The 24,990-nt window shown below is 51.0% G+C and overlaps 8 protein-coding genes across 8 annotated transcripts; 3 read left to right on the top strand and 5 right to left on the bottom strand.

Moving 5' to 3' along the window:
- Nucleotides 1–565: 565 nt before the first annotated feature.
- Nucleotides 566–1,647, bottom strand: PpBr36_00498 (uncharacterized protein; the record flags this gene model as incomplete). The annotated part of the gene is made up of 2 exons (XM_029887691.1): nucleotides 566–1,175; nucleotides 1,304–1,647. The coding sequence occupies 2 exons, from the start codon at nucleotides 1,645–1,647 to the stop codon at nucleotides 566–568; spliced, it is 954 nt and encodes a 317-aa protein (XP_029752148.1).
- A 1,999-nt stretch (nucleotides 1,648–3,646) lies between these two features.
- PpBr36_00497 (uncharacterized protein) lies at nucleotides 3,647–6,347 on the top strand (the record flags this gene model as incomplete). The annotated part of the gene is made up of 7 exons (XM_029887690.1): nucleotides 3,647–3,858; nucleotides 3,961–5,177; nucleotides 5,258–5,418; nucleotides 5,493–5,558; nucleotides 5,625–6,012; nucleotides 6,089–6,119; nucleotides 6,194–6,347. The coding sequence occupies 7 exons, from the start codon at nucleotides 3,647–3,649 to the stop codon at nucleotides 6,345–6,347; spliced, it is 2,229 nt and encodes a 742-aa protein (XP_029752141.1).
- A 662-nt stretch (nucleotides 6,348–7,009) lies between these two features.
- PpBr36_00496 (uncharacterized protein) lies at nucleotides 7,010–7,413 on the bottom strand (the record flags this gene model as incomplete). Its single annotated transcript, XM_029887689.1, has 2 exons — nucleotides 7,010–7,210; nucleotides 7,396–7,413. 2 exons carry the CDS (start codon nucleotides 7,411–7,413, stop codon nucleotides 7,010–7,012), a joined length of 219 nt encoding a protein of 72 aa, XP_029752142.1.
- A 5,637-nt stretch (nucleotides 7,414–13,050) lies between these two features.
- PpBr36_00495 (uncharacterized protein) lies at nucleotides 13,051–13,176 on the bottom strand (the record flags this gene model as incomplete). The annotated part of the gene is made up of 1 exon (XM_029887688.1): nucleotides 13,051–13,176. One exon carries the CDS (start codon nucleotides 13,174–13,176, stop codon nucleotides 13,051–13,053), a length of 126 nt encoding a protein of 41 aa, XP_029752139.1.
- Nucleotides 13,177–13,987: 811 nt separating this feature from the next.
- Nucleotides 13,988–16,728, top strand: PpBr36_00494 (uncharacterized protein; the record flags this gene model as incomplete). Its single annotated transcript, XM_029887687.1, has 4 exons — nucleotides 13,988–14,992; nucleotides 15,161–16,160; nucleotides 16,226–16,608; nucleotides 16,681–16,728. 4 exons carry the CDS (start codon nucleotides 13,988–13,990, stop codon nucleotides 16,726–16,728), a joined length of 2,436 nt encoding a protein of 811 aa, XP_029752140.1.
- Nucleotides 16,729–18,821: 2,093 nt separating this feature from the next.
- Nucleotides 18,822–20,765, top strand: PpBr36_00493 (uncharacterized protein; the record flags this gene model as incomplete). Its single annotated transcript, XM_029887686.1, has 2 exons — nucleotides 18,822–18,974; nucleotides 19,086–20,765. The coding sequence occupies 2 exons, from the start codon at nucleotides 18,822–18,824 to the stop codon at nucleotides 20,763–20,765; spliced, it is 1,833 nt and encodes a 610-aa protein (XP_029752145.1).
- A 301-nt stretch (nucleotides 20,766–21,066) lies between these two features.
- Nucleotides 21,067–21,924, bottom strand: PpBr36_00492 (uncharacterized protein; the record flags this gene model as incomplete). Its single annotated transcript, XM_029887685.1, has 3 exons — nucleotides 21,067–21,398; nucleotides 21,546–21,696; nucleotides 21,811–21,924. 3 exons carry the CDS (start codon nucleotides 21,922–21,924, stop codon nucleotides 21,067–21,069), a joined length of 597 nt encoding a protein of 198 aa, XP_029752146.1.
- Nucleotides 21,925–22,809: 885 nt separating this feature from the next.
- PpBr36_00491 (uncharacterized protein) lies at nucleotides 22,810–24,024 on the bottom strand (the record flags this gene model as incomplete). Its single annotated transcript, XM_029887684.1, has 1 exon — nucleotides 22,810–24,024. The coding sequence occupies one exon, from the start codon at nucleotides 24,022–24,024 to the stop codon at nucleotides 22,810–22,812; it is 1,215 nt and encodes a 404-aa protein (XP_029752143.1).
- Nucleotides 24,025–24,990: the final 966 nt, after the last annotated feature.

Below are 24,990 nucleotides of genomic sequence, written 5' to 3'. Positions count from 1 at the left end.
CCATCTACTTGGTTGCGCAGGTATAAGTCTGTTATAGTATTACTTTCAATTATGCTCAGGAAATGAGGAGTGGCGCAAGAGATGGTTTCTTTGGGGTTTTTTTTCTTATTTTATTTTCCTTTTCTTTTCCGGCTTCAGAACGAGCGGGGGTTCACATTTGTCACGCCGGGTCGTCGACTTGGCGGGTACGTAGCCCTGAGCGACTGCGGTGTGACTGAGGCAAAGAAGCAGAGTTGTATCTAGTACGTGTCCTTACTGTATTCCCAAATAAAAATCAAAAATCCAAGCTCCATTATCGAAGCTTGCAGGTACCATATATCATGACACTTTTCCTGCTGTCGAAGGATGTTATATCATACGTCTTTTTATGAACGAGCACGAACTTGTCAGATTTGCAAATGGATATAAAAGTGCCGCCAGGAACCAAAGACATGTTTTGTGGACTTGGAGCACCAAACCAGACTCTTGTAACCACACTCAGTTGTTCACATCTGCTCGAAAGTGTTCATCACCGGCGCCGTTAGGCCAATTTGACATTTCTTTCTGCTTTGATATTGACCTGACTCTACATCAACGAGCTGAACAAGTCATCGAACTCGTCACCCTTCTTTCTCTTCTTCTTTTTCTTTGGCTTTTCTATCGGTTCCACGTCCATCTCTTTTCGTGCCGTCTTAGTCTTATGCTTTGGCTTCTCTTGGTCCGCCGACCGCGACTTTGCCGACTGATCTCCAGCCAATGGCTCACCCAAGCCTGACGTGGCTACAGCGTCCTTTTTGCGCTTACCTGTGTCCATCTTTGGTGGCCGCTTGCGTTCGACGGCGGTTGTCCCTACAGCCCCGGTGTAATCATCGGCGAGCTTCGGCCTTGCCAAATCCTGCTCTCGGGCATCGAAAGTATCCCGCGCCACCGCCTCTCCGAGGTCGTTCGGGGGTTTTGAAACGCCGGCCGCCAGCGAAGCGGGAGGTGAACGGTCAAGACCCCTTTGCTCTTGCCTGGGCACCACGACGCCCATGTCGACTTCCTTGCCCTCCGCCGCCGCCTCAAGCTCCAGTTCTTGCTCTGAGCTGTCTGCTGGGAGCAGCAGGGACACGGCGCTGTGCACCTGGGCCAGCACGCCGAGCAGGAGGAGGCCCAGATGAGCGAATTGATTTTCCGCGGCCAGCTGGGTGATGGCACTTTTTTTCGTTCAAGGGTTAGCTATGGTGTATACACCAAAGAAAACGAGACGATGGGGGTAAAGAGAAAACAGGTCACTCAGTGGCCGCACGCCGAAAAAAAAAAAAAAATGAAAAATGATACTTACGCATATGCCTTGGGGATGAGGTAGTCGCCCATCCACTTGGCCTTGGCCACGGCGCCGGCCGTGACGTCCTCGTCGCGCGGCTCAATGCGTTGTCGCTTGCTCTGCTTCTTCCTGCTCTGCATCATCGAGTCGCGCTTGGTCGACGCATCCAGGGCCGGTCGTATCTCATCACGGGAGAACTTTGCAGTGTGCCGGCGGAGCATGTCGAAGCCGGCCCACCATTTCGACAGACGGTGCTGGTTCTTGTGCTTGTAGTTGAACTTTTCGAGGATTTCATGGGCTGGCGCTAGCAGGGCTGCAGCCTCTTCCAGTTTGGACGTTGACGAGCTGGGGTCTGCGTCCATTTCGGTTTTTTTTTTTTTTTTTTTTTTTTTTTTTTTTGCGGCCCCTGACTCTGACCTTGCCTTTGTGCTCGCTTTTTGTTTCTACAGCTGACGGTTCACCAAAAAAAAGCTCTAATCCAGCAAACTACAATAAAGTGGAACCAGAGTCCACGTCCAGATGTAATTCAGTGATGAGATACAAAGTGCGACGTCACCCTCGGAGACCTTGGTCTGTCTTGGAGTGTTGTGCGACTCTTTGAAATGTTCCAGATAGTGCTGCGCGATACATGTGCGGCTGTAACAAGGAAGTTTTGAGGGGCCTGTAGTGCATGTACGTGGCTCGTAATATTGGCAAATATTCGATTTGGCGTTGTTACAATGTCGACGATCTTTTTTCGTTGTTGCTGGGTTTGGGTGGTATGAAAACGTTTGCTTGGTGGGTCAGAAATTACAAATGATTTGGATTTTATCATGCAACAGAAACTGATAGTGAGAGAGAAAAAAAAAAGGTGATGATAAAAACAAAATAAGCATCGACACTTACTACTACCTACCTACACACAATATCATTTGCCGTCCTGCCGTCGTCTCCTGAATCTAATCAGCCAGTCTCCAGCACCGAAAATTCGCGGGAACAGCCTCGACCGGACGGTGGGTTCTTGTGGGGCGGGCTACGGGGCATCTTCGGTGCTTGGACATTGAGACCCCTCCGGCTACTACTCCCCTATGTACGGAGTACTACGGGCGTTGCACTGTTTATGTTTATTTACTCTTTGTCGCGGCGCGACTTGAATCGTACGCTCTCATACATATTTTTTTTTAACCTTGGGTCTTGAGCTGGCAAATGCTTGTATACAAGTGTCGCTCGACGTGAGCAAATCAATTACTCGGTTGATTATCGAGTGATATTCCCCTCCAATAGCTAGCTGGGTACGTAAGTATGCGAGGAAGATGCGGTCGGGTGGTTCCAATATCGAACGCCTCCCTTACTTGCCGTGCCAGTCGGACGAGTGACGTTGTTGATCGACCAAACCAGGATCTCGTCAGCTGTCCCCGCAAGCCGCAAAACACGGTGGATCAAGCGAGCGTGCCCAGCAAATTTTTAATCCTTACCAATAGCAAATGAGATTTTTCGGTGCCAAAAGCTTGGGCAAAAACGTATTTCGTACATGTAAACTACGTAGCTAGACCTTACCTTGGATACTAGGCCCGTCTGATAAGGTAGACTTGGCTTGCGAAGTACATTGCAAGCTTAGCTTATTCGAGCGCCTTCTCGTCCCTAGTTGATTGCTTTCCACCAGAGATCGACTTTCGATCTCAACCTAGCTGCAGATGGTTTGTCCGCTTTAATCCGAAAGCTGCACATGGGTTAACCTAATGAAATTGCAGATTCTGTCGGATGAAGTTCACAGGCAACGCTAGGTTCTGGCTAGTTCTACGGAGTGCTACCGTACAAATGCGCCTTTCCACCCTGGCCAGGCAGGTTTTCAGTAGGTGCGGTAGTAGACAGGTACCCATTCCGTAGGATTTCAGGCGGCTCCGGCACTGATAACAGCCACTGGTCTCCTGCCATCACACACAGAAAAAAACGTATGCAGGCTGGGAAAGCCTGGGCGGTCCCACCGCTATCTTGATTTTCTTGCTACGCTGTGGTCCCCTGCTCGACCCCATGATTCGATTCATGCATTGGCAAGGTTTGCATGCAACAACAATTTCACAGCAAGTACTCTAAAAACTCCGTGATCTTAACCACCCCCACCCGACCAACTTCGCCTCGCCCCGTGGGTTTGGCATTTTTGTTCTTTGGACCTAATCCAGTTGTTTGTGTGTCTCGTGACTTTCAACTTCTCGCGCTGTGTCCAGGCCAAAAGAAGAGTATCGCCACTCTCAAAAAACCGAGTACAAGAGCAAGTTTACAACCACAGACCTGGGAACAAGATAGAGGACCTTCTTGGATATAAAAAAAAAAACCCCCCACCCAAAACAGCATTTATTCACTGAGGCGATAGATTCGCCCAGAATGCCCTCGTCCTCGCGGAACCCGTCCACCTGGGACGAGTACGATGGCGGCATCTCACCGCACCGCACTGGCAGTATGTCCTCAATGGGTGGGAGGAGTGGCCGAAGCGTCCAATTCCAAGATCAAGAAAATGAATCGCTGTTGGGCGATGATCAGGAGCGACGCGGTAGTGATCAGGACACCGAATGGGCTGGCGGACTACGGCGGAGAAGGTAACCAATTTTTCCTACCCCAACAAAAACCACATGTCGGATGAATCTATCTTTGGTAAATGTCTTTGATATTAACCTAATTGGACTGCTACACGCAAACAGGAGCTCTGTCGGCATGCGGCTCGCTTCCATCGCCGATATTGGTGGTGTCAACAGCATGAGGTCCTTTACCCGCAGTTGGGCGCGTGCTGCAGGGTTTGCTGAGGTCATACCGCAGCGCCCTTCCTTTGTTTTTGCGCAAGATCAAGCGCCAATGCAGCCGGGCACTGTCGATGATATCGTGTACAGCCGAAGCCGGCCGGAGGGTGGCTTCATGCGTCCAACGTCAGAGACTTCCGGCCCGTCCCTCCTCCGGCAGCACTTGGAGGCGGGAAGCTCGCTCGGTTCGCAAAGTGCTGAGCCCGTCTTTGATGAGAGGGATGAAAGTCCCTCGAGTCCCCTTCAGCCGCAGCAGAGTGGGGATGGCGTCGACTTTAGGGAACGCGAGCGCAAGGCGCTCGACAGCGAGATAAACAACGGTTTCCGCATCGGCAGCTGGGGTGGAGGCTCAGGCTCGGGCAGCGGTTCTGCAGGAAGGTCACAGTCCATCTTTGCTATTCCACCCCATCTTGCTGCACCATCGCTTGGCGGAGACCCGGGACCATATGGCACATCCTATGGCTCCATAGGTTCGCAGCAAAGCCTCAACTACGGTACCGTTCGATCTTCGGGTCGAGAAGAATCCCCAGCCCGTGGCATCTCGGTAGCACCGAGTGCTCGGGGCTCCGTCTGGGCTCCGGCGCCTGAAGAGGGCCCCGACGCAGAGGTGCAGCCCATCCTAGTCAAGGAGGTTGAGCAAGATGGCAAGATGGTGCTCACCGTCGAGGGCCAGAGCACTTTGCCCCAGACAATCTTCAACTCGATCAACGTACTCATCGGTGTTGGGCTGCTGTCCCTGCCCATGGGTATTAAGTACGCCGGTTGGTTGTGCGGAATAGGGTTTCTCACTTTCGCAGCTGGCGTTACCATGTACACAGCTGGGCTGCTCTCACGCTGCATGAATCTCGACCCAAGCCTGATCACTTTCAGCGACCTCGCCTTCATCAGCTTTGGCAGCAAGGCTCGTGTGGCAACCAGCATTCTCTTCACTCTAGAGCTACTGGCAGCTTGTGTCGCCTTGATAGTATTGTTTGCTGACTCCCTCGGCCTCCTGTTTCCTGGGCTCCTGACCGTCAATCAATGGAAGGTGACCTGTGCAATCATTTTGATGCCGCTTCACTTTATGCCGCTGAGCTTGTTGTCTTACTCTAGCATCCTGGGCATATTTTCGTGCTTTTCCAGTGAGTGAAAACATGGGGGACCTCGGGAACACGTTTGTTGTCATTGCATCAACTAACGTTGGATCTTTCTCAATCCCTAGTCGTTGTCATTGTTGTGACCAACGGTCTCATCAAGCCAGATTCTCCCGGCTCCCTCATCGAGCCAGCGGCAACGTACCTGTTCCCAGCGAACTGGCTGACTCTGCCTCTGTCCTTCGGTCTGCTCATGTCTCCATGGGGCGGCCACAGTGTTTTCCCCAACGTGAGTCTTCCTCGACGCGCCAGGTTCAGCAGCAGATAGTAGACAAACTGCTGACAATTGGCAATTGGTAACAGATCTACCGAGACATGCGTCATCCTTACAAGTACAAGCAAGCACTCAAAGTGACATTCTCGTTTACGGTAAGTCCCAAGAGTATAAACAAACTGTCTTTGGCGGACGACTAGAATGCTGATTCAACCACGCAGTACTGTCTTGACGCTGTAACCGCCGTTGCTGGTATTCTCATGTTCGGTGACAACGTTGCAGATGCGATCACCTCCAACATCCTTCGAACAGAGGGTTACCCTCGCGCGCTCACAGTCTTGATGTGCTGTTTCATTGCCATCATCCCGCTGACCAAAGTCCCGCTGAACGCGCGGCCCATCATCACGACACTCGAAGTGCTGATGGGTGTCTACCATGGTGCTGGCGGCGACCCGCACGCCCCGGTACAGATATCTGGGGAACCGGCACCGCCGACAAGTTCGAGGAAAGTCGTCATTTTAAGGGCTGCCATCAGGATCCTGACAATCTTGTCATTCCTGGTCATTGCTATTTTGTTCCCTGAATTTGATAGGATCATGGCCTTCATGGGTAAGTTGTTGATATCACAAGATATTTGATTTAAGGCGGACGTTGCTAACGAGTACACTGGGATTACCCATCACAGGCAGCGCTCTTTGCTTTAGCATCTGCGTGACGTGAGTAATCCAACCGTTAGCTGCCAAGGCAGCTCCTTTGTTTCAAAATATTCACGAACTAACATGGTCTCCAGTCTTCCCATTGCGTTCTACCTAAAGCTCTTTGGTTCCGAGATAAGCCGAAGGGAAAAGGTCATGGCGTGGGCCATCATGTTGACGTCGTTTGTCATGTCCCTCGTGGGCACCGTTTGGGCATTCCTTCCCAAAAGCCTCATCAGCTCCGCTTGACGAGAGGATTGTTGACGCTTGGATGTCATATCCGGCAAAATTCTGCTGAGATGGAACATTCGCATTTTTTTTTCTTAATAAACTTGTCAAATGGCAGCATGATGTAACAGCAGTTATTTGCAAAGGGGTGGTAAAAAAAAAAAAGGTCTTTCTTTTATTGCTGGGACTAAATCTAGTCTGGCTCAAGTAATTGGCGTGTAATGGATGGTTGGTGTCTGGTGGTTTCTGGCGTTGAGCATTCAAGAATCATTGTTTCCCAACATTTACATCATGTGGTATATGCTGTCTTGATTTGAAATGGGAAATAGTATTAAGGTGGTTCCAGCTAAGGTCTCTCGGACCTGGACCGTGGGTGTTTAGTAAAACGAAAACGGCTTGAATAAAGTCGTTTGTTTCTGAAGGATGTCGTCACAGATGCAGTCACGTGGTCGAGGTAGGTACCTCTCTCATGGAATGCAACAACTGATTTTGGCCTATCCTATTGACACGGGGTATGTGCCGGAACCTTCCATCATTCAATCCGGCCCGCCGGGTTCCATGTGTAATCAACTATGCACAATCTTGGGCGCTAGTCTAGACATCGGATGGCAGACCCCAAGAAAAAGAAAAAAAAACAAGCAAATGGTCGGCTCGGTTGGTTCCCTAACCCCCCTCCTTCTTTTCTACTCATGTGGTGCGTGGGGGGTAAAGAACGAGAGGGTGGTCTGGATGAACTGCTGCTGAACGGGCGTGGTACATGCCCCCAATCTGGAGGGAAACTCGGATACGATTATACTACTGATATTGGTGTCGGCGTCTCGATTGGCCGAACCACCGATCAGAATCAACGCCAGTTGCTGCAGGGTGAAAGAGATGATGCAAGGCTAGAAGATTTTTTCTGCTCTTGTCCCTTTTTTTTCCCCCTCTCTCTCTAAACTTATGTACTATGCCGAAAAAAAATGGGTTCCGGCACCAACGATCCCCAAAAATATTTGCTCGTGTTCAGCCTGTGTGTTCGTTTAAACTGCGCCCCCCCTCTCATCGGTCAGCACACTAATGGAGCGCTTACCGCCGCCGGCTCGTTCATCATAACACACCAGATACACGGAAGAATGATGCATCCAGTACAGTCAGTTATCCCTTGCATGAAAACTTTTTCGCATAGTTTAGGATGACGGAAGATATGGAGGCGAACTTCCTCGGCGTGGGGTCTTTTGATTTTGTTGAACCCCCTTTTTAGAGTTGTGATTGGGTGAATTAGCATGTGATATAATAGCAGCTAAACACAGCCCGGGTCATGATGCATCGTGTGTTTCTCGGCCCGGGATCTCTACAGTGCTTCCTTTTGCTTCTTGTTTCTTCTTTGCTATCCTTTGTCTTTTGCAACCGGATATGTCTATCTACATTAGCTGAGACCCCGGGTTCGTAGACCTATATGTCTTCGGCATTTCACCGCAGGAAAGTTGTGAAACCCTTTTCAGTATCATACGGTCTCCATGGCGAGTCGTGCCCCGATTTTGAATGATTGGAAGATAAAAGAGGAAAGGAGGATTTCTTTTCCTGTTAACAACCGATATCCGGACATGGTGCCACCCCCATATCATAGTATCGGCGGGCGAAACTTTGCTCCCCGCTCGCCCGCTCCGGGGGCATTCCCCGGGGAGGGTCTCGAGGGGGGGGCATCATGCTGGTTGAGGGCCAATGGGTAGTTTTCTCTCTGTTTGTTTTTGTCGGATAGGTTTCTTTTTCTGACTTATTCGCTATATGGCGTAATGTGGGTTTCTACATGTTTGGTGCCGATACCGAAATAAATTTGTGCGGTGGCGGTTTTTTTTTTTTTTTTTTCCTTGCAACACAAAACTGTTCCCTTAAATAACAATGCATTGATTTGTTCCAGGTTGACTGCGCCCGAACGGTAACCTCCGACCATCGTCCCGAGCAGTCCCGATTCCGGGACCGTTTTCTTTAGAAACTTGTCAAAAAGCAGGGCGAATGGGCAGGGAAATGACCTGTAAGGGCTCTTTATTTATTCTTGTCCATGCATGGCGGCTATCCCTAACGACGATATCTCCCAGACGTCTTTATCAACATCTGTGAGAGGTGATTGGACGATGCTATAGGGAGGGGAACTACTGCACAGTGAGAGTGTTGCATGCAGGTCAACACCCTGACGATTACGAGCTCGGAAAAAAGAGAAGAAAAGAATGGTACAGCTCCGCTTTCGAGTGGAGGGTGGAAGCTGCAAGATGCACCAGCGCCTTGGTTCATTGTAACATCTGAGAGAAAAAAACCTCCCCAACAAGCAACAGAAAGAACTTAGTTACTATTTGCAGTAGAGTACTAACTATTATAATCTAATCCACTCGCTAACTAATCCCAGAGCCAATGCTACGTCTCAATCCTCATTATCGCCTTGTGTTTGCTCTTCATTTCTTGGTTCGGGCGACCGATCGACCAAAGATAAAAAAAAAAATAAAAATAAAAAAAGGATGGGGGGTCCCAGAGACATCGGCGGTGAGGCCGACGGGACGCCACACCATTGGGCCATGTCTAGACCAGTTTGCATGCTCTTTTCTTTGCACCTGACTAACAAAAAGCCGGAGCCAGGCGAGATCGGATCTTTGGGGGATGCCAAGGTACCGTGCCTTTTGCTGCTTTGCTTGCCTACCTACCAATCTACCTTACATACCCGCCTGTCTGGCTTGTCTAGATTAGCGTTGCGTTCGGACGCGAAAAAAACATTGCAGCTGACGTCGCACGAGCAAAATAGCACAGCCTCTAAATCTCGTAAGTGCCATGTCGCTTTGCCAGGAAAAAAAAAAAAAAGTGACAAAAATTACAACTCCGGGGACAAGCTGGGAATATGGGCAAACGCAATCAACTTGCGTGAAATAAAAGGTTTCGTCGTCATGGGTTTGAATACCGGGAAACAAAAGTAATCCGACTACGGAGTAAATGTACATTTTGATTAATGGCTATACATTACAGTAGTGCCGTGGAGATCACACACACGCACACTGAGCATTGCTCGCTAATTGGGCCACCGTCATGTAGGAAGGGAGTAAAAAAGTACATGGTTATTACCTGACGACGCCATTGCATGCATGGCGGAACGGGAAAACGATGGCGTGCAAGGCCTTGTCGGATTGGCCGCCTCACCAAGTCCACAGCATGCCAGCCGTAACCAGGCTTGCAGGTTAAACCAGGCACCCCACCCAAGAAATAAAGTTGCTTTTCTCTTTAGCTCTGTTTTGGCAACAGAGACGCGCCGCGTTCAGAGTAAATCATGTATCAGACTGAACGGTGGGCTTGCATTTGTTCTTAATAGGACAGACTTTTGCTACAGCATAAATTAGTACGGTACCGACTTGTATCAAAATAGGTAAGATTCTCATATGGAATATCTGTAGGTTTTGCAGGCGGGTAGGTAAAGTACCGATCAACCCGTTGAACCGAGAAAGCAACATCTCAGCTGCGGCTCCGAACCCCAAATAAGATCGACAACAAGTACATCCAAAAGCAACATCAAGTGACCCAAAGGAGGGTACAGTTAGGCATGGTCAAGCTTGTCAGCGTCGGCGGCTTTCTCCTACTTTACTTGTGACAACATTTGACAAGGTTGCTTCTTTCAGTTCTCGACGTGTATCCGTATGTGTATGTGGGATGTGGATGTTGGGTTCCGCATAAACGTCTAATCCCAATCTTTGCCGAGCAAGGGAAATGGAAGATTCCATCTGAGAGCAGAGGAGCCACATCGAGAAGATGATCTCCCAATATGGATTGCTTAGTGGTATCATTTGGCGAGGCAATGCACACCAACTAATCTGCCAAAAAAAGAAGAAAGCAGAGAGAGATGCGTCAGAGGTCAGAGCCAAACTAGTGGTGGCATTCTGCGAAAAGCCAAAATCCAATAATTACGAGATGAGTAGAAAATTGAAGACATGCCGCGTAAAAGGCAACAGAGATCGGACGAAGAGCAAGGATGAGGGGCCTTACCGGTTGCAGACCCTTGATGGACTCTGGTGGCCCACGTCCTGGTAGGGTCTTTTTTTTTTTTTTTTTTTTTCTTTTCTCAGTCGTTTCTCTCCATCTTTCCATGGGTTATCTTTTCCTTGTTGTCTTCCCAGCTTGGGTGGCGATTTACCTCATGATCGAAATAAAAATCCGGGGCGAATTGTAATTTCATTAATAATATCAACCATCCCTTTCATCTCAAGTTTTGACAAGCATCTCTGCGCGAGGCGGCTGATTTGGAAAAAAGTTGGCATGTTGCAGGGCAGTGATCGGCTTTGTTGTTTTGAAGCGTCCCGTCCGAGTGATGATCGATGGGTGGCACCTTACCAAACAGAGACCGTCTGATGCGGAGAATACGAATCATGTCATCAACTGCAAAATATGAGAGGATAATAGAAAAAAACAGCACGGGCAGGACACAAAGTCACACATCCTCGACACGCCTGCCAAATGTCCACACCTACCACCACTAAACACAAACGCTCAGCTCCATTTCACGTCGTATGTACTCTAGGTAGGTGTGTTTTTTTTTTTTTTTTTTTTGTTTAAGCAAGCGGCGCAGCTGTCATGCACTTCACGAAACCAACACAATACCTTATTGTAGAATACTACCATACTGTACGGCTACAGATCAATTGCTATCTTGGGAAGGCGGTAGGCTCGGGGAAGCTGGTGTGTGCTGCATTTCCACTTCAAGAACAAAAAAACAAAAAAAAAAGTAAAGCAGAGAGACTTTCTTCTTATTGCTTGTGTTTCTCATGCTTTCCTTGACCACTTTAGACAAACAAGCATAAATGCAACTGCTTGCTTTGTACACGTAATGTGTATGAACTGGTGGGCAATTTGAACATCTATTTAACTAATGCTTTGCATGTAGTGTACCTAATGTAAAGGCTCAAGTAATTAATAATAATTACTGCATAGCACTGTAAAATGCACATGCGTCACTCTCGAGTCCCCCCAGTGGCTTGGCAAGCACCTAGGTAAGCGTGCTTCTTGTCAAACGGCACGGACTCAGGGGCAGAATGGCATGGAGCCTCACGTCGTTGAACCGTCCCTACTTACCTAGCGGGGAAAAAAAAAAAAAAAAACGCTCGCCGGACGATTGCAGCTCCACAAGTAGAAACTTCAGGTGAATGAATTGGTTTCCAGTAGTTTGAGTAGCTTTGGTCGAGTTATTACGTAGGGGTCGGCACTTTGAGTGATTGATCAGCGTAGCATTGGTCAAAGACACTTTGTCAGGTAATAGAATATGTTTCCAGAGTCCTATACATGGCGCGTTCGGGACAAAACAAACAAATATGCAATCTATCCGGCCGCTTCTCCATCACTCCTTTTTCTTCTGCCCCGTGCACCCCCACCACCCCTGCACATCACACAGTCTTGCCTTATTACTACGTATGTGCGGTACCACGTAAGGTTGGCTTTTCTGTTTGTGTTTTGTTTGCATTTCAATGCATGACCCGCCGGGAGGTGGGCAGGCTACCCTCGAGTTTGTCGGGGTGCAGCGGAGCGAAATCGCGACAGCGTGAATCTCCTCGAATCTCCTCGCTCCAATCATAGCCCGGCTCGCGCCCTGGGGAAACGAGCCTGGTGGACATTTGCTTGATAATGCGAGATGGGGTGGGGAATTCCAACGGAGGGGCGTAGTGAGGCGATGTTGTTTTGGGAGTACTTTTGGTATGGCTGAGACGTTCATATCCGGTACAGGTACCTGGCAAACCATGGTCGGGGCTACCTGAGCGTTTAGTCCACCCAAGGAACAGGATGCCATTTTCAAAATAATCGATGTTCCACCCAAGTGTGGTGCCAGCAAGGGGGAGCCCTCCAGACACCCCCGGCTGGCCCCAATCCCGATCAGAAAAAAAGCAGACAAAAAAAAAAAAAAAAACGGGCGTACTCTATAGTGTGCCCGCCAACAGGCGGCGAACTGACCTGCAATGCGTGAGCTGGTTATTAGCGTCGACCGCCGGCCGTCAAGCCCATCTGGGGAGGGGTGTGCCCTGTAATCATCGTGTTTCTGGGTGCAACGCGCGAGCTGGCATATTATTATTATTTTTATTATTATTTTTCTCTCTTGGAGGAGCTTTTCCTCCCTCCCGAGAGTGAAGGTTGCGCCGTAGCATTCTTTGTACTGTACCATTCAGTTCCATTGCTGCAGGGAGAAGAAAGAAAGAAAGAGACAGACAGCGAAAGAGAGGGGAAAAAAGGCCCGAGGGAGACAGGACCCTGGCCAATCAAGCAATTACCTGCCCCCAGCACAACTGTGGGTATTCCAAGCAAAGTTGAACCCTCTCGTGGCAGAATTTCCACTTGGTGAGAACATCACCTTCTGGAGCTTTTCATCTCAACTTCCGCTTCCAGCAATCTGACCGGCTTCCTGGTATCTCCTTTCCTTTCTGCCCCTCTCCTCACCTTCCACTGCCCTTGCCCCTATTCCCGTATCTTCCTTCCTGCCCATCGTTCACGATTTGTTTTATTTCATTTTTATTTTGTTTTGTTTTGGGCAAATCGACAATTGGAGCTCGGCATCACACATTAGTTGCTTCCAGTGTCTTTTTTGTTGTCTTTCGTTTTCTACCGCCCCGTTCCTTGAGTGTCTTTGGTTTTCTGTTTTCTTTTTTCTCCTTCCCGACTTTATTTTGTCTCTCTTCTTTTCCTTTGGGCCTCTTTGGTGGTTGGTGGTCCGCAGGCCGCCAGACGTGCATTTCTAGGAACGCTTTCCGTGCCGTGTTCCTGTCTCGGGACAAAACAATCTACTGTACGATCCGACAAAAGTCCTGCCTGCTCCGTCCGATTCCATCTCGACATCTTGCCACCAAAGCCTCTGCAGCATCTTTGCGTACTGTACCTGCGCTCGTCCCTATTCCGCCGTTGTTCTATCTTGTTTTTACCTCCGAAGATCGAATTAGAATCCCAAGCGATCCGAGCCTTTCACTACCGCCTCGTGTACCGTGGCAATATCCAACTACAACTCGAGGCAGAAACAACAACAACAACGAAAAAAAGAAGAAAAGAAAGAACTCGGCGTAGCAACATACTGCTTCACATGGGTCGACGTTCACGGTAAAAGTGAGCAGCTCCCTGGACACCAAACACTCGTTAATTCTATCTTTCTCAGTTGGCCGCAGGCGTCCCTTTGCGTTTTGCTCGTTCAAACATTCGTTTCTCCCATTGACTTCAAGGACTCGCCCTTTTGTATGCTGGAGGGTTACTGCACCACATCGCCTATCTGTCTGCTTTTTCATTTGCTCGGCAGTCCAACTCTGATTTAGATCACCTTTGCTTGTTTGTTTTCCCAGCGAGAGAAACCCTGGCGACCTGATTGGCTTTATAATTGGCAAGTCAAACCCGGCCGGAAGCGTCAGCCTGCCTATTAATGTATTGCCCTGACTCGCAAGTCTTGTACTGGCACATCACCCTGCGTCTGGTCAATTCTGAGATTCAAAAGCCAACCGTGATCTCTGCTAACCAACTCACTTGGTGCCAACAGCCTTGTATTCCTTGCACTCCCGCTTCCTTTCCGCTCGAAGGGAAACTCGCCGCTCGTTTTACCCATCGAAATCCGGATTTTTTTTTTCAACCCGGGTAACCTCTGTCTTTGCCCACAACATTTGGTGTTGAACTAGACACTCGTGTGTCCCGCTATGGCTGCCTTGGTGCAATCATATCCTCAGCAGTCCGGATCTGTCACCATGCTTCACACACGCCCGGGCTCGGCGTCAGGGATACAAGGGCAGAACCAACCGTATGGAGGGAATCAGCCGCAACGAAACAGTTACTATGGCGGGTCGGGTGGCCAACCAGTCTATCGGATGAATGCTGGACCGATACAGCCGTATGCGTTCACCACCACCCCGACTCTCCACTCGAACAACCAATGGCAAAATCCTGCGGCATACAGAACCGCATCATCTCCGGCGGTCCCTACGATGCGGACTTTCGGAGGCTCTGGTTCTCAACAACGCGGTCGGTATCCTGGTAGTGTTTCAATGACCAATCTGCCCAGCAGTTCCTATGGAGAGTATGGCGCTGGCTCGAGGGATGATTCCAGCCTGCCCGCTGTCGGCGGTCGAAGGTATCCTTCGGCTCCAAGACCCCAGTCGGCTCACCTCATTGGCGCTACGACAGCAACCGCAACCCAGGTGACCTTCACACAGGCGACCCCGGTTCGACTCTCCCCCGAACGCTACAGGAGGCCGGCCCCTCGAAATGTGGACGGTCCTCCCGGAAGTGCAGGTAGACAACCACTAACTCCCCCACAGTTTGGCGACCAGAGGCTTGCTGTCCCAAGGAACAGAACTCCGTCGAACACCAGCCGACCGAACAGTTTCTACAGCTCGACGACGGGTTCCTCGACAGATGACTTGCAGTTGTACCGTCAGCAGCTTCCGGACGAGCAAAAGCGTCTCAGACGTCGCAGCATGCCTGCACTGGATTCTGCCGAATATCGTCGACCCTTTACCCCTCAAGGTGCTGGCCAGTCTGGAGAATTGGCTGGTCAGAAGGGTGCTGATTTGTTCCCGTCACAGAGCCGTTTGACTGCTTCAAACGGCAGCCATGGAAGCAAAGCCAACGTTGCCAGTCTGCCTTCGAGCAATGGCAGTAGCGAAAGCCTAAATTCCAACCGTAGCAATGGTTCCATTCCGTCGGTGAGTTGCACCAACAAAGCCTTGATCTACTATGCTTGGCACCCGCCGCCCCTTCATTACATTTATCCTTGTCACATTGCATGCTCTGTCCAATGAAACAAGGGGCTGTTAAAAGACCTCAGCTGTGCGCCATTCGCTAACAAAACGCTCGCCTTCCTCATCCGTCAGTCAGCCAACCGCAACCCCGGCACCCCCACAGCCAACCCCGCCGGGTCTAACACCTCTGCCGCCGATCAATCAGCCAACTCGGATCCTCTCAAGGTCGTCACCATCCCCCCTCGAGGTTCTTCATCCGATGCTTCAAAGACGGTCAACAATCCGTCTCCATTGTCTAAGCCGGTGACTATGGATTTAGAGTCGGACGCTGGCGCCATCGATGCGAAGGGCGATGCTTCGAACCGAACAACATCAAAAAATGAGCCGCCCGCCCAGGCTCAATCAGGCGACAGCCCGGCAGTCCAGAGATTGGCCGCCATTAGCAAGAATACGGGGAGGTCCAAAAGCAAAACCTCGCGCCTCCGACGCGCATTCTCATTCGGAAGTGCTGCCGACTTCAAGAAGGCTGCCGACGAACACGAAGCCAGCCAGGCTAGTCAGACTAGCACTCCTTCGACAAAGTTACACAAGGAACCTCCGTCTGATACCGTGTACGATGCCGAACAGGCCAGGATTGCTCAGCAGCAAGAGGAGGCGGGTATCGGAAGCAACATTTATGCAGGTGCCAAAATCTTTTCCAACTCGACCGACAACCTTTCCATCTCGTCGACGGCGTCATCAGCTTCGATTATGATTCGCAAGATGGGACGTGGGATGAAGAAGGGAGGCCGCTCTCTTGTCGGACTTTTCCGACCCAAGTCGATGATTGGCGCTCCCATGACGGACTCACGGGTTCCTCAAGCCGGCCAAGCAGAGGTCTCGATGATCACGGCGGAGGCGGAGCGGGAGAAGGTCAATGTGACGCCCAATCCCCGCGACCAGGCTGGTGGAGGCGTTGGCTTCCCGCGGTTAGAGCGAAACTCAATCGATGCATCAAAAGTTGACGGGGCGATACCTGATCACCTTGGTGTCCAAATTGGCGACCAGCCTAGCTCGCGCAGAAGCATCATCGGCGGCGACAAGGAGCGTGCTGAGGCGCTCGCTTCTGTGCGCACCAAGGGAATCCTCAAACGTAAGCCATTTGATTCAGATCGTGTCAAGCTCTGCAAAGTGTTGCTAACAGTGATGGTTTAAAAGGCCGAGGCTCCCCCAGTCCACCCCGGGGCAATGGTTTGCCGGGTGTCCCGCCAATGAGCGATTCGCCAAACTCCAGTGCACCGAGCACGCCTAATGACGACGTACAGGCACATAAGCGGGCGGGATCGGTAGCAATCGGAAGCGAAGATTACTTTATGACTGCACTTAGGCTCCGCCAGGACACTAAGAGTGCCCCAGTCACTCCTCAAGGTGCCACGCCCACTAGCACCCTGAGGAGGAACGCAACCTTTAGCCCGCGCATTGTATTTTACGACACTTGGCCACCTCAGGAGTATGACCGCCGCGGAGAGATTGCTACATGCAATCGTCTCACGCCCATGCTGGCCCAGCAAATTAAGGAGGAGCTCAACTCCTTCAAGATGGTAAGAATCTCCCTTGCTTATGGCAAACCCTTGCGGCCGGGAATGTTTTATTAATCGCTCATGGGATTTTAGGAGATGGAGGTTCATGAGAACTCGAAGATCTACACGCACTTCTTCTGATGATACGCTCCTCGGAGATACGATGACACATTAATGTGGCAGTCTCTTTTCATTTCGCGCGGGGGTTCGTTCTCTATGGCGTCCCCTGTGTTGTATTTGCACGTGTTACATTTCCATGGCGTTTACTTTCTGGACAGCATAGTATGGTGTCAGGGCGTCTTTTCTTTGTCGAGGTAATCTGTCTCACCACCGGAGGTGTCGAGTTGGCTTCAGACAGCCGCACAGCTGAAGCTGGGCAGGCATGGGCCCCGCTACGTATAGTCGACAGACAGCCTGGCAGGTGATGAGAGTTTGGAGGAAAGCTCGAGGGCTTTTGCGATGCCCCTGGATGAGCATCAATGGGACGCGAGGGACTTTAGCACTTTGGCAAGGGACTGACTCTCTTGCCAAAGTGGGCACTAGCGGGGGCGGTCCTCTGTTTGTCATACATTGCTGGTTCAAGGACAGCATTTACGGTGGCTTGTTAGAATTCTGGGCATAGTTTGGTCTTTTTCCATTTTCCTATCATCTCTGTTGATACTTATTTCTCGAGTGGCAGTCTCGGATTCCTTTTGCTTTTTGCAAGCATCCTAATTTTTCATTCAATTTCCCCATACATCGGCACAGCAAGCGAGCACGTGGGAGGTTATAAGAGTCGAGTGTGTGTGTGTGTGGCCAGCAACCAACTCGGAAATCAAGTTCAATATGGTTCAAAAGATTCTCAGTGGCTGTTTTGAGATTTTGTTTATCCATTTTTCCTCTTTCTCTTTCTTTCTAGTTTCTTGCATTATTTTTTTATTTTTTTTATTTTTTTATTTTTTTGGGGCGAGCGTGCTCACAATTTCACAAAGGAAGTGGTTTTTGTTTCTTTCATTTCAAATATAGTCACCTGGCGATCGAAGCGACGAAAATAGACAGACCAGATTGTTTGCGATGAACGTCTTCGTCTGCTCAATAATTAGCGATCTAGTGCTGTGCAGCAGGATACCACCTACTAAGCATGTACGTTGATGAATTGCATACCCCATTTTGTGATAAGCGCTACAGGGATGTTGGCAAAGCACCCCTAAGTCAGACAAATTGCGTGTGGGTTGCCAAGCCTCAGATTATCTAGGTTCCTTGTGCCCGGGGCGGCGATGTTAATTTTGATAAGACTGAGCGGGAATGACGCTGGGTGGCTATCGAGTAATCTCCCTCCCGACATTCCCCACAACTACTCTTTGTCCAGCCGAGGCAGGATCGGACTGTGAGGACTGGATTAAAAAAAGAAACCAAAAAAAAAGAAAAAAAAAGAGAGAAACTGCCATTCAGTGTCAAGTACTGGCTGGCGTTGTTGCGCACAAGATTCAGAAGGGTCTAGGTCGGACTGGGCTCTTCATGCACGACTTTAGCCAGTCGACGTCGGACCGTTGGAGCCGCAAGGTACGAGGATTGATACTCGTTTTTGTCACTTTACCCAAAGGGGACGCCGGCCTGCATGGGCAGATTTAATAAGAATGAAACATAGCTTCCTAGCCAGGACCTTGAACCGTGGCGAAAATCTAAAGCTGTAGTTAGTCTTGCGATCCTTGCCCAGATTATACCGTGAGATGGATGTCGCTTGCGGATATCTATTTACCCCAAGTTAAGGACTTACTGTAATTAGTTGTACCGCTGACGAGTCGGCCTTTTGCGCCCTGCCATTACGTCATTTTACAGCTGCAATCCAATCTCAATCTGTTGGAGTATGAAAGCCAATGACAAAATGACTCGGCTCATGCAGCCTTGTGGCTTGGCATCTAATCTATTACAATTTTTTTTTTTTTTTTTTTACAATTTTTTTTTTTTTTTTTTTTTGTCTCGTGCGGCTGAAACCCCACCAGTGCACGGCTACAACAACTTACCTTGCCTTTTGCCTGCCTTGCCCAAACCAGGTACCTTCATCCTAGTAGTTTTGAACATCGTATGTACATGCCAGCCTCATTTCCAAAACAGAGACCTCACCATGCACATGGAATGATACCCCAACCCTTGATTTGAATATTCAAAACCTGACCGTCAAAGTGGCGCAGCTACTCGTCCGCCTTGCGGTCCGGCGCTGTCCGGCCCCGAGCTTTTTGTCTTTGGCTAGGACAATGACCACAACAGCTACTGTCACCAGTATGCCCGGCTCCGAGTCCAATGGCGCGACCTCCGGGGTCAAACCAAAGCTTCATGGTCGCGCCTTTTATGAGAGCATTGGAAGCCCAAAGTTTGTCGTGGCGCCTATGGTGGATCAGTCCGAATTCGTGAGTTGAATCTGGTGGTTCGGGAATGTCAGCAAGGCAAAGCGGATGGCAGGCCTGCCATAGATCGTGTGCTTGAGGCTGACTCTCTCTGCTGGATTTGGATCGTTATAGGCTTGGCGGATGCTCACTCGGTCCTTCATGCCAGAGTCTCAACGCTCCAAAGTCCTAGCATACACTCCAATGTTCCACGCGCGCCTATTCGGCGAGAACGCGTCCTACCGAGACTCGCACTTCCAACCGATGCGTAGCGATCCCGCTTCGCCAGACGCGCAGCCAACCCCGTGGCTTGACGGCAACCCCGCGATCGACCGACCCCTATTCGTACAATTTTGCGCAAACGACCCGGCTGCGCTGCTGGAAGCAGCCAAGCATGTCGCCCCGTACTGCGATGCTGTCGATCTCAACCTCGGCTGTCCCCAAGGAATCGCAAGGAAGGGTCACTACGGCGCCTTCCTTCAAGAGGACCAGGAACTGATACACAAGCTGATCCGGCAGCTGCACGAGGGGTTGTCCATCCCGGTGACTGCGAAGATTCGCATCCTCGACACCCTGGAGGCCACGCTGGCCTATGCGCGCAATGTGCTTGATGCCGGAGCCAGCATCCTCACCGTCCACGGCCGCAGGCGGGAGCAAAAGGGCCACCTGACGGGCTTGGCGGACTGGAGCGCCATCCGCTACCTGCGCGACAATCTCCCGCCCGAGACAGTCATCTTTGCAAACGGCAACATCCTGCAGCGCGGCGATCTGGAGCGGTGTCTGGAGGCGACGGGTGCCGACGCCATCATGTCGGCCGAGGGCAACCTGAGCGACCCGACAATCTTCGCGCCCGAGCCACCGGTTGGCGAGGAAGGGAGGGAGTACTGGCGCGGCAGAGATGGTCTCGGCGGTTTCCGCGTGGATGCCGTGATGCGCCGCTACTTGGACATCCTGCACAAGTACGTCGAGGATAAGGAGCCACCAGTGCGCAGGCCATTGTTTGTGGTGGGCGAGGATGAGACGTGGATCAACCAGCCGGCGGAATCACAAGCAGCGCCGCAGGCTGCTCAGGGAGGCGGGACAGAAGAAGCTCCCGCGGACGCGGAAGAAAACGAAGAGGGCCAGCCGGCTCGCAAGAAGCGGAGGAAGAATCTCAAGAAGAAGATGGAAGCGGCCGAAACAGGGATCGGCAAGAAGGACAAGAATCCATCACCCAATTATATCGCGGTCAAGGCGCACCTGTTTCACATGCTGCGCCACTTCATCACAAAGCACACAGACGTGCGGGATGCTGTGGCCAGGAGTAGGCTCGGGGATGGCCATATCAACTACCTAGAGCGCGTGTTGGACATGGTCGAACGCAAGGTGGCGCAGGGTATGATTGAGTACGAGCGCACCGACGGCAAGAGCTTCGAGGACGAGCCCTTGACCAGGATAACGACCAAGCCACAACCCCAGGCGGATACCAAGGACTCGAGCGTCTCTACCGCCGCAACAGGGGCGACCAACGGCGAATCAGAAAAATCGGCGGCCGGTGGTGTTGTCGAACCCGAGGATGATCCGGAGAGCTCCTTCGCAACGGTTAAGAAGTGCAGGCGTCCCTGGTGGGTCGTCCAGCCGATCGTGCGGCCGTTGCCGTCGGAGGCGGCAGCCAAGGGCGCCGTGACCATGAAGAAGACGAAAGAGAACAAGAGCAGCAGCAACGGCAAGCAAGAAGATGGGTCTCGGAAAAGACCGCTTCCTGCCCCCGAGAGCACGGTTGAAGCCTTGGATAAAGAGACCAGCTTCCCTACCAGTGATTTGGTTTCAGGATAGAGCAGTGGGAAGAAACACCGTCAAGCTTTCACAAGTAAAAAGATTTAAACATATAAATCGACAACAAAAATAAAAAAAAAATACATTAAAAGTTGATATTATATGAACTGCGTCTCCAGCGCGGTTGTGCATACCCAGCCAGCTCGTCTTCTATGTCGATAGTGACCTCTTCGACGAGGGGCTGCAAACATGCAAAGCAATCGTAGAGGCGAAGCAAGGAGAGCGCTCTAGGTTTGTAATACTTTTTTTGTTTCCCCATCCCCAGACCAATGCCAACACGCCCGAGATGTCAAGTTTCTGCTCAGCAGAGAGCCAGGCCCAATCCCGCAACAACGGCGGCCAATCCAGGCAGCACAAAGCTCCCCCTCACTGCGGCGGCGGCGCCGGTCGATCCCGGAGACGAGGCGCTCGTGGAAGCACCGGCCGGAGCAGAGGTGCCGGTCGTCTGGGCGGCGGCGGTGCTTGATGGCGAAGAAGCGATGGTAGAGCTGCCGATCGGAGCAGCGGTGGACGAGGGCGAGGACGAGGACGACACCTTGAGGCTCACGCCGCACAGCTTTTCCACGTCGGGCTTGTCAAACGGCCGGTTGTGCTCGAGCGGCCCGCAGGCCTGCCATGTCCTCTCCAGATGCTCTTTTATTTGGGGTAAAAATAGAAAACGTGGAAGGGGTTAGCGCGGCTCTTGTGATTTGGTCATCCACCGGGTAGTGTCATCCTGTTTTGAATTCTATTGCGCAGGCAGAGAGAGAAGAAGAAGAAGAAAAAGAAAGAAAAATTTACCAGCGACCCGCTCTGTAGCGACCTCGTTGATGTTGGCGCACTCCTTGACCTCGCAGCACATGTAGTCGTTGCGCATCTTCTCCTGGTTGCATGTGCATGCCGGGTCGTTTGTGCACGAGCCTGGCGCGAAGCTCTTGTCGAAGCACTTGTTCTGTTGAAAAGGGCGAGTGGGCGCATGTCAACATTGTATTGCTTTTTTTTTTCTTTTTTTCTTTTGGCATATCGTACTCGACGCAAACAGAAGAGTTATTGTTTTTCAACATACGATGCATCTGCCGACGGCGTTAAGCTTGTCCAGCTCCTCTTGGGTCCTTTGCGCAGCCGTCATGGCCACGACGCTGCCCAGAAGGGCGATGGCGTATGTGGAAGTTCGCACCATGTTTTCACCCTGTTTTCTGACCGTGATTTTTTTTTCTTCTTCTTTTTCTCTTTTCACAACCGGCAGCGGGGGGTTTGTATCTGTAAAAAGAATGTCGGAATTTATTAAAATGAATTACTGTTGTGAAATCGGGCAATCATGAGCAAAAGGGAAATTGCGGCCTGGAAAGGGGGAGGAACAAGTCAATCAGTCGCCTTATATTATCCTCCATACCCTTTTCAAGTTCATATGACGGGTAAGGCTAGCACGATTGTTATTTCTTTTTTTTATTCTTCTTCGTCCCTTGCATCTTGGCATTTGTGGATTCTCCAACTCGCTTCTATTCGTCTTCTCTTCATCACACCCCTTTCGCTGCGGCCCTACCAGCAAGCAAACCTCGTATCCGTCGCTGCGGTTCTGCTGTGCCGCTTTTGCTCAACATAAGCCTCTTGCCAAGCGCCGGCGCAATCCCTAATCTGGAAATCCGTCAGCCTTTCTTATTCCTGCAGGCGCGCGTTCTAGATCCACCACACTGCAATCAAGAACACGGTGACAGGTACAACGTGGGGTTGTGCAGGGCACTGCATAAAGTCACGGGCGATTTGATTCCGGGCGTGAAAAAAAACAAAGGGTCTTATGGGTTTCGGGCATCGTTTGCATGGCCGCGTCTGTCGCGGAGACGTCGTCCATCACGGCCTCTATTCCTAACTATGGTTTTTATTCAGAGGCGCAAGAACTTTGACACTTCGAATACCGCAATATATGTTCTCAAATTAGGTCATGTCTATCTATATACTCTATGTACGAAAAGAGCTTGACGGCTTCGTGCGTCTAAAGCTGCGGTGAATAACGGTGAATTCTTAGTTCCAATACTGGACTTCGGGCCAGAACGATAGGCTTCTCCGCCTAAAACATAGAAGCTGCCAGTGTAGCAGCCAAGGCCACAGTGATCGGGATCCAGGCGGCTACCTTGATAGCGGCGGCGCCACCATCGGCCACAACGGCTGCCATACCCCTTTGGCTGGTCTCGTCGATACTGCAGACTGTCCTGCACTTGCCGTCGCTCAATCCCTCGGTGGAGCCTGAGTCCGAGTAGCGACCGGGGTTGCTATTGCCACTTCCTCTGCCGCCGTTACCTGAGTGGTCCCGAGGCCGCATTCTGCTGGTCTCGGGGCTGGTCTGGTTGTAAACCATCTCGAGCCACTTGATTTGCATGCGAGCCTGCTTGCCAATGCCCATCACACCGGTCCAGTCGCCGCCGTTGCTCCATGAGTTCAGCATGATGCGGCTGGCATCGCGAGGTGTCTGGAACGAGATTGAGGCAACCTGCCGGCCGTCGACATACCAAGTTGTCCTCGATGGTGTCCAATCGAGCCTGTGAACCGACCACTGGGTCCAGTCCACGGGGGCTGTGCCGTTGATGTTGGATTCCGGGATGTTCTGGGTGTCATTTCCAACCTTGACGTAGGACGGCTGGTTGGTGTACATGATCTTGTCTGTAGGGTCCTTTGTCAAGATCTCAATGTCGGCCTCCTGGACGTCTGCGTAGTCATTGGCGCTGCGGTAGGTGAAGAGGGCTGTGCACGCACCAGGTGCCCCCGTGGTGCGAGCCAACATGCGCATCGACACGAACCTGTACCGATCCGAGTTGGATTCGATTTCCGATGCCGACTGGAAGTCCTCATGGCGCGCTGTGCGCATTGTCAAGTACGTATCGCTATCAGCATCCGTGTCGTTGTTCTTCTCGACAAAGATGTTGGTGGGGGAGTTGACCATCAGAATCGAGGCATCGTCTCCCAGAGATGCGCTGTTGTTCCAAGTCATGATGGACCAGTCGTCTGTGAAGGTCGAGGTGTTGAAGTAGCCGCTCGTCATCGAAGCGTTGGAGGCTGCCCGAGGGGAGCTGCCCGGTACGTCAGGTACTCCGGATCCGACATATTGCGACAAGGATCGAAAGTCATAGAAGCGGTGGGTAGTGTAAAAAGCTGAATTGCTGCCGTTGGTGACGTAGCAACCACATTTGGAATCAGTCACTAAGGGCAGCTCGGCAGCAGCGCCGTGGATGGACGAGAGTAGCAGGAGAATGCTCGAGGCAGAGCCGGTGGCTGTTCGCAAATTCATGGTGGGAAATATCTTGAGCGGGTTCGCTACTGTGCGAGATGAGCTTCAGATGATGCTGTCTATGTGGGGGGGCTAAGAGGATGTACCAAGATTATAAGTAGTGAACAAATTTCTGGTAGAGCCTGCTACCAACAGATACTGCAGAAGAGAAGAGGGGTAGACTAAAAAGAAAAAAAAAAAAGACAAAAAAAAAGGGGTAGGCGAGAAGATAGAGAGGCTGGCAAATGTTGACGTCGATCGGTGACGAATACCAACCATCACGAGGGTTGGAGGGAGTACATCAAAAACCTCCGAGATTTATATATCGCCGAAAGGGTTTGAGCTAGCCCGCCGACGGAACGGGCAATAGTCTGGACATACTTGGTTAGCGACATCTATGGCCTTTCCGCCCTACACGAGACCCTCCAATGCGCTCATTGAAGCTCCAGATGGATCAAAGCTCCGAGGGAGGCAGCGCCTAGACCAAGAGGTTTTCCGCGGGATCGAGCTAGTGGCCGCAATCACAGGCCCTAACGTAAACAGTGCAAGCACAAACGCCACCGCTGGCACATACAACGCATACCGTTGCTACGCAGCTGGGCAACTAGCCACCATAACCCCTAGCCAACGGATGTGTTTACCCGCCCGGGGTGCTTGATAGAGGAAGCATAGACAAACTTGCAACGAGTATCATGCAATGCTTGATCGAGGCATTATCGTATCGAGACTGCTGCCAAGGCTTCTGTCTGTAAGGCTGGGATTTATCCCAGAGCAAAACTCGCGGTGAAACAGCACGTCAACCTTGGACCTCCTGCTCCAGATTTGAACATCTAGGTTCCTTGGCAAAGGGGATCGAGAGGGAACTTTTTACGAGGGACAGAATATGAGTTGCCGTAAAGCTGGCCTCGTAATGTTCTTTCTCTCTTTCTCTCTCTCTCTCTCTTGGGGATTAACTTTTGTGCTGGCGACTTTCGAGTCAATGAGAAG

This window comes from Pyricularia pennisetigena, chromosome 2 (assembly GCF_004337985.1).
Source record: "Pyricularia pennisetigena strain Br36 chromosome 2, whole genome shotgun sequence".
In the NCBI taxonomy this organism is placed as follows: Eukaryota; Fungi; Ascomycota; class Sordariomycetes; order Magnaporthales; family Pyriculariaceae; genus Pyricularia; species Pyricularia pennisetigena.
This window is presented reverse-complemented; position numbering and strand designations above follow the sequence as displayed.